The 17,580-nt window shown below is 36.9% G+C and overlaps 1 protein-coding gene across 1 annotated transcript; it reads right to left on the bottom strand.

Moving 5' to 3' along the window:
- Positions 1-197: 197 nt before the first annotated feature.
- Positions 198-12,331, bottom strand: zdhhc13 (zinc finger DHHC-type palmitoyltransferase 13). The gene is made up of 17 exons (XM_055036824.1): positions 12,250-12,331; positions 9,239-9,459; positions 8,019-8,141; positions 7,483-7,560; positions 6,394-6,538; positions 6,240-6,304; positions 5,548-5,710; positions 4,521-4,646; positions 4,307-4,440; positions 4,124-4,226; positions 3,430-3,561; positions 3,275-3,337; positions 3,102-3,195; positions 2,528-2,611; positions 2,291-2,448; positions 1,840-1,937; positions 198-1,108 (listed from the first exon to the last, which is right to left on the bottom strand). The coding sequence occupies exons 1-17, from the start codon at positions 12,271-12,273 to the stop codon at positions 970-972; spliced, it is 1,950 nt and encodes a 649-aa protein (XP_054892799.1). The 5' UTR covers positions 12,274-12,331; the 3' UTR covers positions 198-969.
- Positions 12,332-17,580: the final 5,249 nt, after the last annotated feature.

The raw sequence follows: 17,580 nt of genomic DNA on the forward strand, positions 1-17,580 counted from the left end.
ACGTGCCTAAACATTAAAAAAGGAAAAAATCTCAGCCTTTGGAATTCAAAGTCCAAGAAAAAAACAGAAGTTGCAAAAGTTGCTTGTCAAACAAGATGGCTGCCCTGGCAGCGCTTACATCACTGAAACCCAAAGAGTGTTTCTGGAAACAATCCAGATTTTCCCAAAATTAATCTAAAAAAAAAAAAAAAAAAAAAAAACACAAAAAAAAACCTAACATTTCATCAAAAAGTAAAACATTTGAGATTTATCTCAGAAATATTTTAGAAGAAAAAGGAAACTCCCCAGTTTGGAAAGTTGAACATTTTTGACTTTTGAAACTCCAAAAGTCTAAAATTTACAAGATTGAAAAATTGTTAGAAAAGATAGACATTGAATTAATCTTAGAGAAAAAAAACGTGAAAATCAAAAGTCCCTTCAAACTCTGACCTACTACTATATTTTCTATTTACAATGGCACCCAATATGTACAAAAAGGAGCTTAAAATCCAACTAGACAGGAGTTTTATCAAGGTTTCAGTCATTTAAAAAATATATGTCCTCCACTTTTTTATTATTAAGAGCCAAGTTCAATTGAGCTCTCAACAGTTAAAAAGACAGGCACATAATTGTTTTATAGAAGTATATAATAGTGGTCATTTGTTATGAAACGCATGCAGCTTTTACAAAAGTCATATAACCAAACCGTTTACATTTACAAAGATTGTTTTCTTCTTCCTGGATGATAAAAATAGTCTTAACGTTCATAAAAACAGCACAAAATGCCCAGAACTATTCAGGCCGTAAGGATTTTCCTTCTCCATCATCACTGGTCGAGCGAAAGGCAGCAGCAGCTGATATCTACTCCACTCTCTACTACCAGTAAGTCTTTCTTTACAAGGAGCCAACGGATGGAAAAATAAATAAATACATTCTGTGTTTTTGGTCCAGAAGCAGAGTTCGACCCGGACATACGGAAGAGGGACGAGGTTAGACCATGTTGATTTGTTCCAACAGGTACTGGTCCCATTGGGGCTGGAACTGGGCCGTCCAGTCCACGACGGTCGGCTTGCAGAGGCCGCAGCAGCGCAGCTGGAAAAACGACGCCAGGTTCTGGACAACGCCCATGCTGCACAGACGGGTCAGAAAGAGAGTCCATCAGAGGGAGAAATGGGGAATTCTTCTTCTAACTTTCAAATTGTTTTAAAGGTTGTTTATGTTTTCAACCATCAGTTTCATGAGAAAGTGAAAAATGCAAAAGCCTTTAGGAATTTGGTGCTGAGTTTATGCAGAAACTGGACTTTCAGAACAATCAGCAGGTTCTGGAGCTGAGAAAATAATCAACCACTCCTGTGGCTCAAATGATTAATCATATTAATCACAATTAATCAACTATTGAAATAATTTAGTAATTGATTAATTGTTAACTGGAGTTTAGACTCAAAAAAGGTCATTTGCTAAAACAACAACAGACTCATAGCAGCAACTCAAAGATGTAAAAAAACAAAATAAAACATTCATTTTTTAAGATAAATTTGCTTAAATTATATTTAACAGTTTAGATTTAGGGCTGAACCGATTAATCATGATAATTCATTATTTGTATGATTGTCAACCCGTTTAGTAAATGATTAATCGTTAACTGGACTAAAAGACTCAAAAAAGGTCATTTGCTGAAAAAGCAACAGATGTATATTTCCAATAATGCAACTTTTTAAAATCAAATTATTAATTGGTTAATTTAAAAAAAAAAATCCAAAAATGTTATATAAAAGCAGCAAATAAATAAAAACTTGCCTGTAGATTCCAGTAGCAGGTAGTTCCTCTGATAAAGTATGAAAGAAACATTGGTGAACTCACTTGAATGGATTCTGTCTCAGGGATCCGGATTGTCTCATTCTCCGTTGCTGCAGCATCAGATTAGCTCTCTCTGAAGTCGTTAATCCCAGGAATGCAATCTGCACCCAAACAAAGAACCAATTATTCCACACAAAACGTCCATCAAATGAAAAAGGCGACAAGACAGCATAGGGCTGGACAATCAACCAACAGCAAGATGCATCACAACGAACACATGATCAATACCAATAGATAATGCGTCTGACAGAATGTTCAATAATTTCACTGAACTCCGACTGTTTTTACTGAAACTACCAACAGAAAATTAAGATTTTCATTTTTTAATGAAAAACTGAATTGTGTAAGAAGTCAAATTTGTAGTTATCTTGTAATAGTTTGATCAATTTGAGCAGGAGTTCCACTGCACTAATTAAATAGCATCTAAAACTCATCAACACATTCCAGGCGTCACCTGGTACAGCTGCCCAATCAGGAACAAAGTGGACCAGCAGGTGTGGTAGAAGGACAGCACAAAGACGGCGAGCACCCAGGGAGAGCAGCTGACCACCGCCGACACCGCGCCCCACACACTCTGCTCCTCGTAGCGCAGCGAGCAGCGGCTGGCCCAGTCTGAGGACGCACAGCAACGTTTCTGCTTAGAACAGTGAAACTCCAGCTGCTGAGGTTCTGCTTCAGCCGAGTCACTCACATGTAAAACAACCGTAGATCATCCAGCCCCCCATCACTGAGAGGGACAGCAGCAAAAGCACGAAATAGTAATGATTCCTGGCACCTGAAACAATAAAAATAATTGTTTATATTCAGCATAACTTGCACAGGAAACATTTATCTTTAATAATCTGCCAGTCGCACTTGTACTTTTTCATCAAAATAAAGGAATTAATGAGTTAAAACAAGCCAAGTTAAGCTAAATAGCAAGTTAGATGCTTTATTAATCATTTTTGGTCAGGAAATTGTAATATCTGCCATGTTAGTCAGTTTTATCTTATTTCAAGCAGAGTAAGATGTTTCCACAAAAAAGTAAACCAACAAACGTATTTTCTATTTTTGCCATAATAAAAGTACTTGCTGTAGAACTTGTTCATAGAAATATTGCTTAAATGATAAAAATCTACAGGTTTTAGCCTTTTATCTGGATTTTGTATATAAGAATCCATTTAAAATGTTTTGCTTAACTAAAAAATGTTGCAGATTTTTCTTAACCAATCAAATGCAGATTTTGGACTAAAACAACGTTGTGTCTTTAATTTATTCGTTGGTACCTATGCAGGTGTTGGTCCATACAGAGTGGTGGTCCTGCTTTGCCACGCATGCGTCGCAGCTGAAGCAGTGAACCGCTCTCACTGGTTTCCTAACCTGCAAGAGAGGAAGTCATTTCAGATAATTCAGGTAACTTATTGTTTCATTAAAGTTTTGAACCTGTGGATCGCCTCACCATGCAGGAAGTGCAAAAAACCCTGGGGTCCAAACAGCCAGCCTCGGCCAGCACCACCACGTTCTGAATCCCAAACAGAAAACAGAAAAGGCCTCGTTAAGTTGTGGAAACAGTTCTTTGTAAGACGCCTTGAACTGGTTGACAAATTTAAAGACCTTTCCCACCATTTTCTTCTGCTCTTCAGTGGTTTTGATGAAACCCGGGTCCGTCCGGCAGGTCCGCAGGAAGTAGTAGAGGAAAGCGGTGGCGTTCAGAGTGAACAGCACCTGCACTGCTGTGCTGGGAAGATGTGGATTTAAGTTAAGAAACTTAAAAAAGAAAGAACAAGAAAACCCAACTCATTTTATTAAATATGACGTGTTATGCTTTCCTGACAAGGTTAGCATTGGTTTATAAATTATCCAAAAAATGTTAACTACATATTTTGTTCGGGCTAAGTTAGCTGGAGTTGTTAGGCTAAGTCTTATTTCTTAGTACACTGGAAATAAGACTATAAGAAATAAAACTAGCTTACCATGATAGAACTGGTACTTTTTCATCACTATTAAGTAACTATTTACTTAAATCAGGCTCCCATATCTTGTTTAAAACTTACTTATAAAGGTAGTTTTGACTCATTTCAAGTGTCCTACAATAATTGCACTAGAAACTAGACTAAAAATACTTGGTAATATTTTGTGTTTTGCAGTGTCAGCATTAAAAATAACAGCGATCCAAATCAGGGAGAATGTTTACATTCCTTTCAAACTGAAATGGCCAACAATCTGAATGACAGTGACAAAAAACAAAACATGTTTTCTTCGTAACAAGAACCAAAACAAAATGTTTGTTTCTTTGAACAGAAAGGATATCTGGCAGGAACCAGAGACACCAGGTAATGAGCATCCAGAAGACCGAAGCCATCAGAGACGACGGCGGCAGCACAGACTGAAAATCTGGGTTTGGGAAGTTCCTGTTTTAAATGCAAATGGTTCTGATTAACATCCAAACTCTGGCATTTATATTTCAATCTGCAGGCAAACCAGTTCTCACCTCGAGGCCAGGTTAATCACCCCCACCACGCAGCCTAACAAGATGCTTTTGAGCAACCAGGACTCGGAGTTCATGTCAAATATTCCACCAACGCATCCAAATATGGCTGTGCAAAACAGGAACTGCACCAAAACCTTTAAAAATAAATAAATAAAATGATGTTAAAGGAGTTCTGATTTCTGACCGTGTTCGATCAGGAGCCTTAAGTCTGCACCTTGTATCTGAGAACAAAGCGTAAACAGCGGGAATTGGAGCGAATCCTCTGCTGTTTGGTGAAGTTGAGCATGTGGATGAGCAGAGGGCTGTGGACTTGGTGGGCCAGGTCCATGGGCGTGTGACCCTGAGGAAGAAACACACAAATCCAATGGGAACAGTTCATTTTAGCTCCAATTATAATATTAATGAACAGGAAAAAGGGGTAAAGCGCAAAATAGAAAATGAATATGTTTCTTCAAATTAAAGCAAAAAGGTCGACCTCGTACCTACACCAGACTTAACTTAGCAAAATGCTCAAAACTACAAAGGGTTGGAAAAACCATTTTAAGAAGCTTCAGTATACTTTAGCTTAAATGTGCCATCGGATGCAGAGTTATTGGAACAACAAAATATTTTGGGACTTGAACTGAAAATAATAAAATTACATGTTTTCCTTCCAACTAAAAGATACTGAGAACATTTTAACTTCCAACAAAGAAATATTATAGACAAATTTAAGAACATTAAATACCACAAAACATAATGACTAGCATGTAAAAAAAATAAAAATCAAGCAATCTGTAGGTGATACAGACATGAATTTATCGCAATATTTTGTGGTATGTTGATAAAAATGCTTTTTTATTAAAAAAAACTATCTGTGTTTTTGCAGTTATATAAATTGTGTTGGTACCAAAGCAATAAATAAAGAAGATAAAATAGAAACATTTAAAGGAGTTGCAGAACGTAAATGATTCCAGATGCCAACTATTAAGGATCTGCCAATATTCAATCGTTTATTGATCTTATCACTTACTATGAGAATTTCTCCCCTCTAATCTAAGCTGTTTTAGCTAAATAACAGCCTCTTTGTGTAAACATATTTATAAGCCACAAATACAAAGTTAATAGTAGATTGAAGTTAAAAAAATCAGATGAATTTTAGTTCAGTTTACAGTAAACAAGCCATCTGAAAACAAATTGTTTTCCTGTGGCATTTGTCCCACAGAGACAAACGAACTGACGCCTTCACGCGTGAAACTCACATTGATGTTTTCAGCATCCACGCTTGCTCCTGCCTCCAACAGGATGTGGGCAGCGTCAACATTTCCCGCCAGCACTGCGCAATGCAACGGCGTGTTCCTGTCAACTTTGTCCACAGCGCTCACTGAGGCGTTGTTCTTGATGAGAAAGTTAGTGGGTTCGGGCCTGAAGCAAAAAAAAACATGAAATGTTAGCACTATACAATTGATTACTTATTTAAAGGTTACAACAATAATCTCTGCCTGATAAAAGACAACATATCCTTCTCTTAGGCATTAAAAGTAACAGCAGTAAAAATTGGGGGGATCTTTTTCCTTCCATTAAAACTGAAAGTTATTTTTGGATGGTAAGAAAAAAATTGGATGGTAAGGCAACAACAAAACACTTGTCTTTTCCAGCAGTCATTGTACAGCACAGACAGAGAAGAAAAGCTCTGTGACCAAACAAGATGGAACTCTGCTGGGGTTGCTAGGCTTTGTGAAACAACTAAAAGCCAATGTCCAAAAAACATGAAGTTATCAAAAAAAAACAAAAAAAAAACAGAGGTTATCAAGCGCTTGGGCTGTTTTTTTTTTTAGAAACCCAAATAGAAGTACAAAAATGTTCAAATGTAAATTTTGCACTTTAGGTTCGGTTTAATAAGATTTTTCAGATAAATGTAACCAGAAGCAGAAGAGAAAAAAAAGCCTCTCACCCAATAATCTTCTGTGCTGCTAACATCAGTGGTGTCTGTCCATTACAGTCAGGCACATCCACTTCCTGAAAATAAAGCACCAAGAGGGGAAAAAAGATCAAATAAAAGAGAAACGGCAGCTGACTCAGTGGAAAAATGAACTTTAGAGTCTCACCTCTCCCTTGGCCATGAGATAAGCGGCGATGGCCATGTGCTGGAAGAGGATGGCGAGGTGGAGCGAGCGATAGCCCTCCCCGTCTGTGACGGACGGATCTGCTCCGTATCTCATCAACTGGATCACTATGGGAAGGTGGCCCTGTCTGTTCACACACAAAACAACAAAACACAAGACAGAACCGCAATGGAAGAAGAGAAAATCAGTTCTGCAGTGAATACACTTAAACCTAGGCATGTTGCAAGAAGCAATAAATGAATTAATCGCCTGATTAGTTGGAAAGAAAACTTGATCATTTCCAGTTGAATGAATAGTTTTTCTCAAATGGCTCCTTTTGTGAAAAGTTATTCTGCTTACAGAGACTTCAGTATCCATTTTATTTGTTTGTTTATATTAGTTATTTTTAAAGTATTCAGACTGCAAAGTTAAATATTTGTTAGAAATTAAAAATTATTGATCTTTGAGACTTTTACCATTATAAACAACATTATTGTTTATCACAGTAACTTCTGGAACAATTTATCATCCAGCAAAACTTGCCATTGTGACAAGCTACAAATTTAAAGCTACAAATGTAACAAACTGTATTTTTTTAGTGTTGAATTTTCCATCTGATGACTCATCTGAATGCAAGTTAGTGTTTTAGTGATCAATCTCATTAATCGATTATTGAACTATTCGTCAACTAATTTAGTAGTGATTGATTCATCCTTAAATGGAGTATTCAGACTCAAAATGTCAATTTACTGAAAATAGAAACACATATTCACAGTATAAATTAACCCACAACTGTACAAAATATATGTTTTGCATTTAATATGAAAATCCCTTTGTCTGTAGATGTGTGTTTTAGTCAAAACTTCATATTTACAAAAGGAATGCCACATTGTTGCAATAACATATTTATTTTCTTATATACATTTAAAATGTGTTTCTGATATTGCATAAAAATTGCTAATCTGGTTAAAAATGTGTAGAATGTCCATGCTTTAATACAATTAATCAGATTAATTGACACATTAATCAATTACTAAAACAATCACTAGTTGCAGTCAAACTAATGAGTCAAATTAGATCAATAAATCCAACCTTATGGCCCAGTGGAGGGGAGTAGATTTGAGGTCTCCTCCCAGCTGGTCAACAATTGCCCCTTTGGACATATAATACCTAAAAAAAACACATCAAAAATACAAAAAGACGTTGATTTATTCAACAAAAATCCCAGAGTTTACTGAGTAGTCACTGTCCTTAAGCGCTTCTTACATAAATTTAATCTAAAATTGTAAAAATAAAAATAGAAATCAATCAAATTTTGAGACCAAAATCTGTAGTTATTTTTCTAAAATGGTTAAAATAATAATAATAATAAAAATCCTACAAAGTATTTTTTTATCTACTTTTATTGGAAATATCTTAGTACTCTTGCAATAAGGTAAAATTTAAAAATATTTGGTAAGATTTTGTGTTTTTGCAGTGTAAAAGCATCATATTTAATATATGACAACTTGAATGTTGGACACACTGACTTTCTTTAACAAATCAACATGTTGGTGTATTTTTGTTATGATTTAAGCATCATAAAACAACAAACTCAGATAGAGATGCTTTCAGAAACTCTTACTTACTTGACCAGCTCTGAGCGGTTGTTGATGGCCGCCCAGTGCAGCAGGGAGACGTTCTCTTTGTCTGGCTGTCTGACGTCATATCCGGCCTCCACCAGCTCCTTACAGCGCTCCAGGATCCCAAACCTGACCAAGGAGAAACAGACTCAACATACTTACACAAAATAAAATCTCTAAAAATGCAGCTCTAGATGAAGGAAACCTGTTATTGTCAGAGTATGGTGATAGAAAAGTACACTGAACTGGTAAAACGAGTTCTTTCTATCAGATTTAGACAAAATTACATCATCATATGTTTGCACTGCAAGGTTGAAAACTTTAAATCCTCTAATACAAGTTAATTGGTGGAAAATAAACCAAACATATATGATTGATTTTCCTTGGAAAAGGAAAATAAATTGACAAAAAAATATTTTATTCACTACATCCATCTAGCTAATTGATTTATATTAGCAAGAAAAAAGACTAACAGTCACAAACTACCTGAAAGGTAAAGATAGAAGCCTTCTTTGTTCAGATTTTAAATACGACTATTAAATTCTGTAACTTCCTTTAATTCATTTAAGCTAAAGCGCTTATTTCTACTAATAAATTGGCAAAAAGAGGAACACAATGTCTCCTGTTATTTGACTTGAAGCTTTAAAAAGTATGTAAACTGCAGGATATTTTTCAGAAGCTAATTTCAGTTCCTAATCATTCCTACTTTCTTAATTTTTTGGATTTTTATTCTCAACTTATTCAAGTGCAAAAGTAATTTGATTACTTTTGCACTTGAAAAGTAATCAAGAGCAAAAGCTGCATTTCCATTAGAAATACGTGCAAAACTTTGTCAATATTCCACGAATGTCAAAAAAACACGTTACATATAAGTATGAATGTTTCCATTAAATAAGAATAACAATTAATATCACACATGAAATAAGTTTGTTCAGGCGATAAGTCATTAAAAATATGCCACGCCACCATCTTTCAACTACTTCCTCTTTGTCGTTTCTGCCAGAAGTAACATCCTGCTGTTGATCATGTGACTTCTGTGATGTGAAAAAAACAAGTTTCCATTGCCGTTTTGTAAAATAAACCAATTTCGACAGTTGAAAATCCACCTCATAAAGACTTTTTAATTGAAAATGAATTTTTTTTCAAAATTGGCGTGTTTAAATTAAATAAATTTTTGAATGTTGAATGGAAACGCAGCCAGCATTGAGAGGAAAAACTGCACTCACTGAGTTGCCTTGACGATGTCACAGCTGCTGCTGTCATCCATCTGCGACCGTTTCTTCGGCTGCTGGCTGATGTCCATGACCGGGTCCGGACCTTTGCCCATCTGGCCGTAAGCAGGCATGTACATGTTGGTCATGCCGCCGAAGGCTGCAGCTCTCGGCCCGTGGCTGTGAGAGTGACCCGAGTTGCCATGATGACACCCGTCACGCCCGTGGCTGTGACCCTGCAAAGTGAAAACCCGAACCGCTACAAGAGAGGCTAAAGATGTCCAATTTTATGGATCCAGAGTCAAGAATCACACATCATTATAGGCTCTACATACTAAACCAATTTATTTATTTTTTTTAATAAAAGCCTGATTATTCAGGAAAGTTTTGTTCTCTCAATATGCTATTAGAACAAAATCCTACAAGAACAAATAAAATAGGTAACATATTTTCCACAATGTTGACTCACATTTCAGAAATAAGTGGTAAATAAGCATAAATATATATCAAGTGAAGACAGCTAATTGCAAAATAAAATATATATATTACTTGTTAGTTTATATCGCTTCATCCACTTGAAATAAAACAAAACTAGCTTAAAAGTAACTTTACAACAAGCTATGAGAGCATTTAAATGAACAATTCCTTAATATTGATGAAAAGTACTGGAAATTATTTTTCTTTATGACAATATATTTTAAGTTAAATAATTAACCACTGGAACCAGTACTTTTCCTTTAAAATGATTCCTTTAAGGCAGTGCTTCTCAAATAGTGGGGCGGGCCCCCTTTGGGGGGCGCGGTGCGATACCTGGGGGGGCGTGTGATCCTGGGGACCAGGCTTTTTTTTTGGCCGAACTAGTATAAAGTGTAATTGCGCACAGTAGGCGGCAGTGGCGCTCTCATTGTTACTTCTGTCACGTTTGCGACAGTGCAACATTTTACGACTTACAAGACAACAGGTTTGCCTTGGTTAGCAGTGTTAAGTCAACAAAAAGCTCCAACTGCGTTCTGTCTATGGCCTCCGTTATTCAACAACCCCCAACATGAAAAGTTTTTCACAGGGATGAAAAGAAAAGCGGAGAGAGACAAAGATAATGAGACAACAGAAAGTCAACCGAAAGCTAAGAAGAGGAAATACGACGAAGCGTATTTAGCGCTTGGCTTCACTGTGACTACAGTTGGAGAAGAGGAAAGACCGGTGTGTTTGCTGTGTCTAAAAATGCTCGCAGCGGACAGCATGAAGCCAAATAAATTAGCGCGTCACTTAAACACGTTACATCCCAATCACGCCGATAAGCCGCTAGAGTTTTTTCAGCGAAAAAAATGTTAATAAGGAAAAAATGTTATGCAGAGATGGATAGTCACGGTGGGGAGTGGGGGGCGCGAATAGTTTTCTTCTTGCTAGGGGGTGGGGGGAGCGTAACGGAAAATAATTGAGAAGCACTGCTTTAAGGAATAATTTTCTCGAAACAAGCTTTTATTTCTTGCTGAAAAGACACTTTTAAGTTAGTTTAGTCTTATTTCTACTCTAAGACATTTGCAATACAAAATACACCAAAAATACATTTGTGTTTTTGAAGTGATCAATGGCAATGACATGTCCATTTCCATTATGTTGTTTGGAGGCAGTGCTTTAAGCCAGGTGTAAAGCAGATTTAGAGTATCTTAACTTTATTTTTTCTAGTCTATCACTGGCATCAAACCAAACATTTAAAATTTTAGATTAAGTGTCAAATTAAACTTTAAGTAGGGTTTGAAGAAAACATGCAGATCTTCACCAATTTGTCTGCAACCCATTCAATCTGAATTAGTTTTTATTCTATTCCTAGATGTAATTAATGGTGTACTAAATGACCTCCAGTTATGTAGTCATTTAAAATATGTTTTCACAAGTTTTGCCCTTTTCCCCGGGACACCTACTGCTGTCTGGATGACTAATTGCATGATGGCGCAGGCAGCAAATTTATTACAAGATGACTCAATGTTGTATAGGATAACATGGATAATATAGTTACAGTTCACGCTTCTCAAAAGGTATTTTAGATCCAGGAAGAGGAGATAAACGTGTAATACTTACAGAAAAATTGTGCAACCACATTCAATTCTCACTTAAAAACTCATTTTTATTCAACACCCAAAACAAGCTTCTTTATTTCCAATTCTGAGTCTGTATTAGATGTATTGTTTTATAGCTGTGCTTTTTAAGCTGCATTCTTCATAGAACTGAGAAAATTACAAAAAGCTTTGAGCATTTTGTTCACAGAGAGCCTTCAGTCAGAGGTTTCTACAGAAAAACTGTGATACAGACTGCTACAGGAGGTACTGCCTGCCCACAACCATCACGATCTACAACAGCGTTTTAAATAAATTTGCATCAAGGCAAATATAATAACATTTAATTTCCATCTTACCCTAACCCTTCCCTCTGTGCTTGAGGAGAACTTGACTCATTTTCCGGCTCTCAGCAGGAAATGGGATGAATTTCCTGGAGGTTCAGGTTTTATCTGTCAGACTTCATTAGAACAGGTCTACATAAGGACCGCCAAAACAGTGTTTCACTCTTATAAATACTTTCATAAAACATATATGAGGGTTTTATTGGTGAAAGGAGATGATAACCAGAGTAAATCAGGAGATGAAACGGCTGATCACGCTGTCAATTCATGTCAATGTCAATGTCAAAGCCGAAATGTTGCTGGTTTCCTGACAAGAAAACCAGGTAATTTAGCCAATTCAGGTGGGATTGGTTAGTTAAGCGGCTCAGTTTGGTGTCAGCTAACCAGGAATAGTTAAACTACAACAAATGAAGCAAAAATGATATTTCTTAATCAGCCTGAACAGGTTATTCCGCGTCACAGCAACACATCGTGGGCTAAACTCAGCGGTAGCTTAGCTAGTGAATGCTAACATTCCGCTGAACTGACGTCAATTAAACAAAACTACGCGGGTCACGTCCGACCCAAAAGAAACACGAGCTCACTACGGAATAATAAAAAGCAGCAAATGAAGGTAAATCCCACGTACATTACCGCCATCATTCCAGTCCATCTCTGTGCGGCGGATCGAAGTGAAAGTTCCTGCATCTGGAACACAGGTTCAACTTCCGCCGAGAGCTTTTCAAAATAAAAGACAACCCTTTATGGACATTTGACTTGGTTTTTATAGGTCAAAAATAAAATAAAACAAACACTGATATTGATATTTGAAGAAAATTAAGTGAAAAGAAGCATAGTTTCCGACCGACTGGCTGGAAAATAAATCTAATACACTACTACTGGTACTTTTAGTGGACATTCAATGAAATTAGCAAATGGGGGAAAAAAGTTGAAAAATTGCTAAAATCTGCACTTGTTTCTATTTATTTTTGCAAACTTTAGTTATTATTGTTTTCTCTTTATGAAGAAGGCAAACATAACTGACTGGAATAATTTGGAAGGTAAACAGGTTGGTCTAAAAGGGTGAAATGCATGTAATATACTCATAAAAACAATAAAAAAATGTATTTGTAATTTCAGACAATTTTTCTGTAATAGGCCCAGATAAGCAAAAAATATAAACTAAAGATTAACATATAAAATTAAAACAGAAAAACGTTGTTGTTACCAATTTTAATTGAAAAATACTTTTCCTTCTATTCAACACATAATCTATTTTATTCATATAATAATAATAATAATAATAATAATAATAATAATAATAATATAATAATAATAATAATAATAATAATAATAATAATAATAATAATAATAATAATAATAATAATAACTTCCAGTCAAGTGTTTCAGAAAATGCTGGTTTGATGTAATTTTGTTTTCCATCGAATTTGCCACGTTTTATTTTGAAAGGATAAAATGAATTTCCATTTTCCGCTCTTTTTCCGGAACACGCCACATTGATCATTTTACTGCTATTTTACTGCCACTCGCTTCCTGCATTATTAAGAAGTAAACATAAATACTTTAGACTCTCGGAGGAGGAAAAATAAAGCAAATACAATATTAAAACAGTTCAAGTTTGGAAGTTAAGAACAACTCAGCATAAATAAGCCTGTGGACTGCAACTTTAGGAAAGGTTGTAACTTGCCTGATGATTAAAAAACTGAAATCATCTTTATTGACCTCTAAGGTGCAATTTTAATTAGTTTATTAAGCTAACAATTATTAGTTGTTACTGTCTCAGTGCTTTATGTCAAAACTCTTCTTATTCATTTTCTTAAAAATTAAATTAATCAAACTTATATGCAATTTAATTTCAATAATCAAGCTGAAATAAGAAAGCAAACAGTAATTTCAATAAAACCGAGCCTCCTGCACTTTCAAAAGCTGTTCAGTAGATGGCGCTACTGGATAATCTTTAATGAGAAGGGTTTCCTGTTTGTAAAGTTATTCCATAAAATAAAGGCTATGAAGCAACAATACATTTAAAAAGTCTTCTTATTATTTATTTTATTTTATTTTTTTGCAAAAATGTGTTTAACCTTTTTATTCTTGAGCAAAAAAAAGTTTTTTAGAACACAAAACAGGTCAAATATGTTAAACTTTTCTAGTTTGCTCTGACCTTTAAGTGTTTTCTTCATTTCAAACATTCAAAACCTGAAACTGGAGACTAAAATGATCCCATTTTTAATGGAAAATAAGAATTTATAGAATGTTTTAAACTCCCTGGAAAGAAAATGCAAATTTTGTTTTACCAACTTTGTTGCCCATCCATCCATTTTCTGATCACGATTGTCCCTAACAGGGTCTGGAGTCGCTGGTGCCTCTCCTGCTGCGTTCCGGGCGAGAGGCGGGGTCACCCTGGACAGGCGGGGTCACCCGGGACAGGCAGGGTCACCCTGGACAGGCGGGGTCACCCTGGACAGGCGGGGTCACCCTGGACAGGCAGGGTCACCCTGGACAGGTCACAGGGCAACACAGAAACAAACAGGACTAACAACCAGGCGCACACACTCTCACACCTAGGAGAATTTGGAAAGACCAATTAACCTAACAGTCATGTTTTTGGACTGTGGGAGGAAGCTGGAATACCTGGAGAGAACCCACGCACCCACAGGGAGAACATGCAAACTCTGTGCAGAAAGACTGGGAATCGAACCCAGGACCTTCTTTCTGCAAGGCAGCAGTGCGCCACTGTGCAGCCCTTCAACTTTGCTGCATTTTGCCAAATATAATAGATGGGTACAATCAAGTCTGAGTGAAAACTCACGAGATGTTTGCAACTGATTATGAGATAAAGATAAAAGCAAAAACAAAGAAAAACAGACTAAGGAGAAATTCAGTGTTGTACTTATCATTTGAAGTTTAAGACAATAAAAACTTCCAATGGAAAATCTTATTCTAAAAAAAACGATAAATAGTGTTGGAGCCTTGCCTTTGTTCCATTCTGCGGCCGCTCAAAATGAATCAAAGAGCAACAAATAGCCCGCGGACCGCACTTTGGACTTTGGATCCTGCTTGAGGATCTTGTTATAAAACTTTTGGAAACTCCTGATAAAACACATAGAATCCCAATGAAATACAAAAAAACTGTCGTTTTAATTAAAATGCAGGGGGCTGAATATAAAAGCCTAGTGAGTAAAATGTTTGAACATGTTGGTGATATCTCACAGGATTCATTAGTCGCTCTATTTTACTGAAAGCAGGATCCTTGCAGCTTAAGCGCGACTCTAACTGTCTACAACGAGCTTGGGAATTAACAGGTGTGTCATTAATTAATTAAGTGTAATTAATTAATTACATTTATGTTTTCTGTCCACTGAGGCCTGCCACTGATGATAAAAAAAATCTTCCCTGGTTCATTTTAACTCCATATTGTTCCAGATGATGCACAAAATCATGGTTTTATCTTTAAGTCAGAGCCGGCCCGAGGCATATGTGAGTTGAGCAGCTGCTTTGGGAAACCCAAAAAGTTTGACCCATTTCAGACAGTTCAAAAGACACTCATACTGACAAAATGTATGCAAACTTTTGAATTCAAGGAAAGTTATTAAGGAAAAAAGTTTTTGCCAAGTTGCATTTAGAAAATAGAAATAATTTTGGTAATTATGACTAAGTTTAAACAAGAAAAATTTGGTCTCAACTTCAGTGAGAAAAAACAACATATATATAAACATAACATAACATATATATTGACTCAGTGTTTGTCAGCTGTTGTCAATTTCAAATAATTAAAGTAATATGGCATTACTTAAATACCACTCTGTATCTCAAAAAAATTTTTTTTTTAGTTTGCTACTCCCATAATCTGCACAAAAAACAACTTGCTAATATTTTGTTTTTGCAATGTATGGTGGGGCCCCTGAAGAAAATCTGCTCAGGGCCCTAAAAAGGGTTTGGCCGGCCCTGACGGAGGTAATTGAGCCGTCATGAGGAAGTCATAACAATGAGGAGGAGTAAAGGTCAACAAGACTTTATCATCTGCAGGCCGCATAAAGAGAAGAGGCAAATGAGAGCTGAATTAGTGTTTTTACAACCGGACACGCAGCGACGCCTCGGAGGGTTTTATCTTTGTTGTGAGTTCGGGGTCAACAGAAATAGAGCCATTCAGGAAGCCGGGCCGCCCAGAAAAAGCATGTAGAGGATGTGTGTTTGAGCGCTGATGGAGCAAACTGAACGCTGTGAAAACTCACAACTCCAGTTAGTGTTTCATTAAAAGCTTAAGGTTGATTTCTTTATAATTTGTCTTAAAGCAGACAGTTTTCTGAAATGTTTCAAAAACGTGTCAATCAAAATCTTCCTTAGACTTTGGGTGTTTTCCCACTCATTGTCATCACATTCTAGACTAAACATTCCTGTTTTTGGTTCAGGGGGGAGCACTTTTTTTTGTGAAATATTACAAATTTATTGGGAAATTTGGTCACTGTCCTAAAAAGTGACCAATTATGCTTCCTTGAACAGGTTAAGATAGTTTAATACAAAACATGCTCAGGACAGTTTTGCACTAAATCCTTAGATGTTGAGATTTTAGTCTGTTTTATGACGTCTTGTCAATGAAATCCAAATAAGCTTCTGGCCACTCCTCCCAAATCAACTTTAACACTGGCACTTGAAAATGGCTGGAAACAGAAGTGCAATTATCCAACCATGTGTCTTTGAAAAGCAGAGGCGGAGCCTCCTGCACAACCAACAACAATGCAACAAGGGGATTCTAGATGGTAAGTCATCAGCAAAATATTTGTCTTTTCCAGCAGCCATTATGCAGTACCTCAACTGTAAAACCAGCGGTCCAAACGGGCTGGAGCTCCACCTAGGTTGGTAGGTAACAGGGGCTGGTGTTCACCTGGCATTATTGATGTTACATTCCAGAGATTTTTGAAATGACTTATTGTCCAGGCACCAAAAAATCAATAACTCATGATGGTGTTAGAAGCGGTAGAAACTCAAATGGAAGTACAAAAATGTGCAAAACATGAATTTAGCATCATAGGTTCCCTTTCAGACAGAGAACAACAAAAGTTGTACTCTCAGTTTTCACTCATCAACGACTTCCAATTGTTTTAAACTAATTGGGAATAAATTTATAACCAGTGAACCCAGCTCACCAAACGTGCTGGAGCTCTGCTGAGGTTGCTAGGTAACGGCTGGGCTCTGCTGGGGTTGCTAGGTAACGGCTGGGCTCTGCTGGGGTTGCTAGGTAACGGCTGGGCTCTGCTGGGGTTGCTAGGTAACAGCTGGGCTCTGCTGGGGTTGCTAGGTAACGGCTGGGCTCTGCTGGGGTTGCTAGGTAACGGCTGGGCTCTGCTGGGGTTGCTAGGTAACGGCTGGGCTCTGCTGGGGTTGCTAGGTAACAGCACACTGATTTGTGACTGACATTGTAAGGCTTTTTAAATTGGCTCATTTTCTAGACACAAAAAACATAACATTATTGTCGAAACTGGTTGGGTGTTTAATTGATTGGGATGTTTTTAGAAACAGCAGAAACCAAATGGAAATGTAAAAATGTGAATGTGAACAATCAGGCCTCATCTGACTGCATTGCCTAATTTATTGAATATGACTGCAAAGGATCTGCGGTTACCCTGTTCTGTGCTCTTAGGATGCAGCAGTTTGTCACTAATTGAAGTTAATAAAACGTTATTTATCCCGTTTAAAGCAGCTCTCAGATCTGCTCTGATCTCACCGGATGAAGCTGCTCCTTAATTCTTCCCATGAACTCCAGAACAAATCTCCTCTCTGCCCTGAACTCTGACTGACACAAACTGAATCCATCTCAGTGGCAGTCTCAGGTAATTTGGTTCTCCAAGCTTAAACTCTTGAAAAATAATCCGCCCCCCACTGACGTACCTCCCAGTAACTTCGGTTACTCGCCACTGCATGCGTGTGTGTTACTGTGTTTAACACTCACATGTAGAATAAT

This window comes from Poeciliopsis prolifica, unplaced genomic scaffold (genome assembly GCF_027474105.1).
Source record: "Poeciliopsis prolifica strain line A6 unplaced genomic scaffold, Auburn_PproV2 SCAFFOLD011, whole genome shotgun sequence".
Classification (NCBI taxonomy): Eukaryota; Metazoa; Chordata; class Actinopteri; order Cyprinodontiformes; family Poeciliidae; genus Poeciliopsis; species Poeciliopsis prolifica.

Coding starts and splice junctions, on each gene's coding strand:
- zdhhc13 (XM_055036824.1), bottom strand. CDS start 12,273: ATGGACTGGAATGATGGCGGTAAT. Junction 4,647..5,547: donor TGGATGCTGAAAACATCAAT/GTGAGTTTCACG, acceptor TTTCTTCCTCAG/GGTCACACGCCCATGGACCT. Junction 4,227..4,306: donor GTGATTAACCTGGCCTCGAG/GTGAGAACTGGT, acceptor CATTTAAAACAG/GAACTTCCCAAACCCAGATT.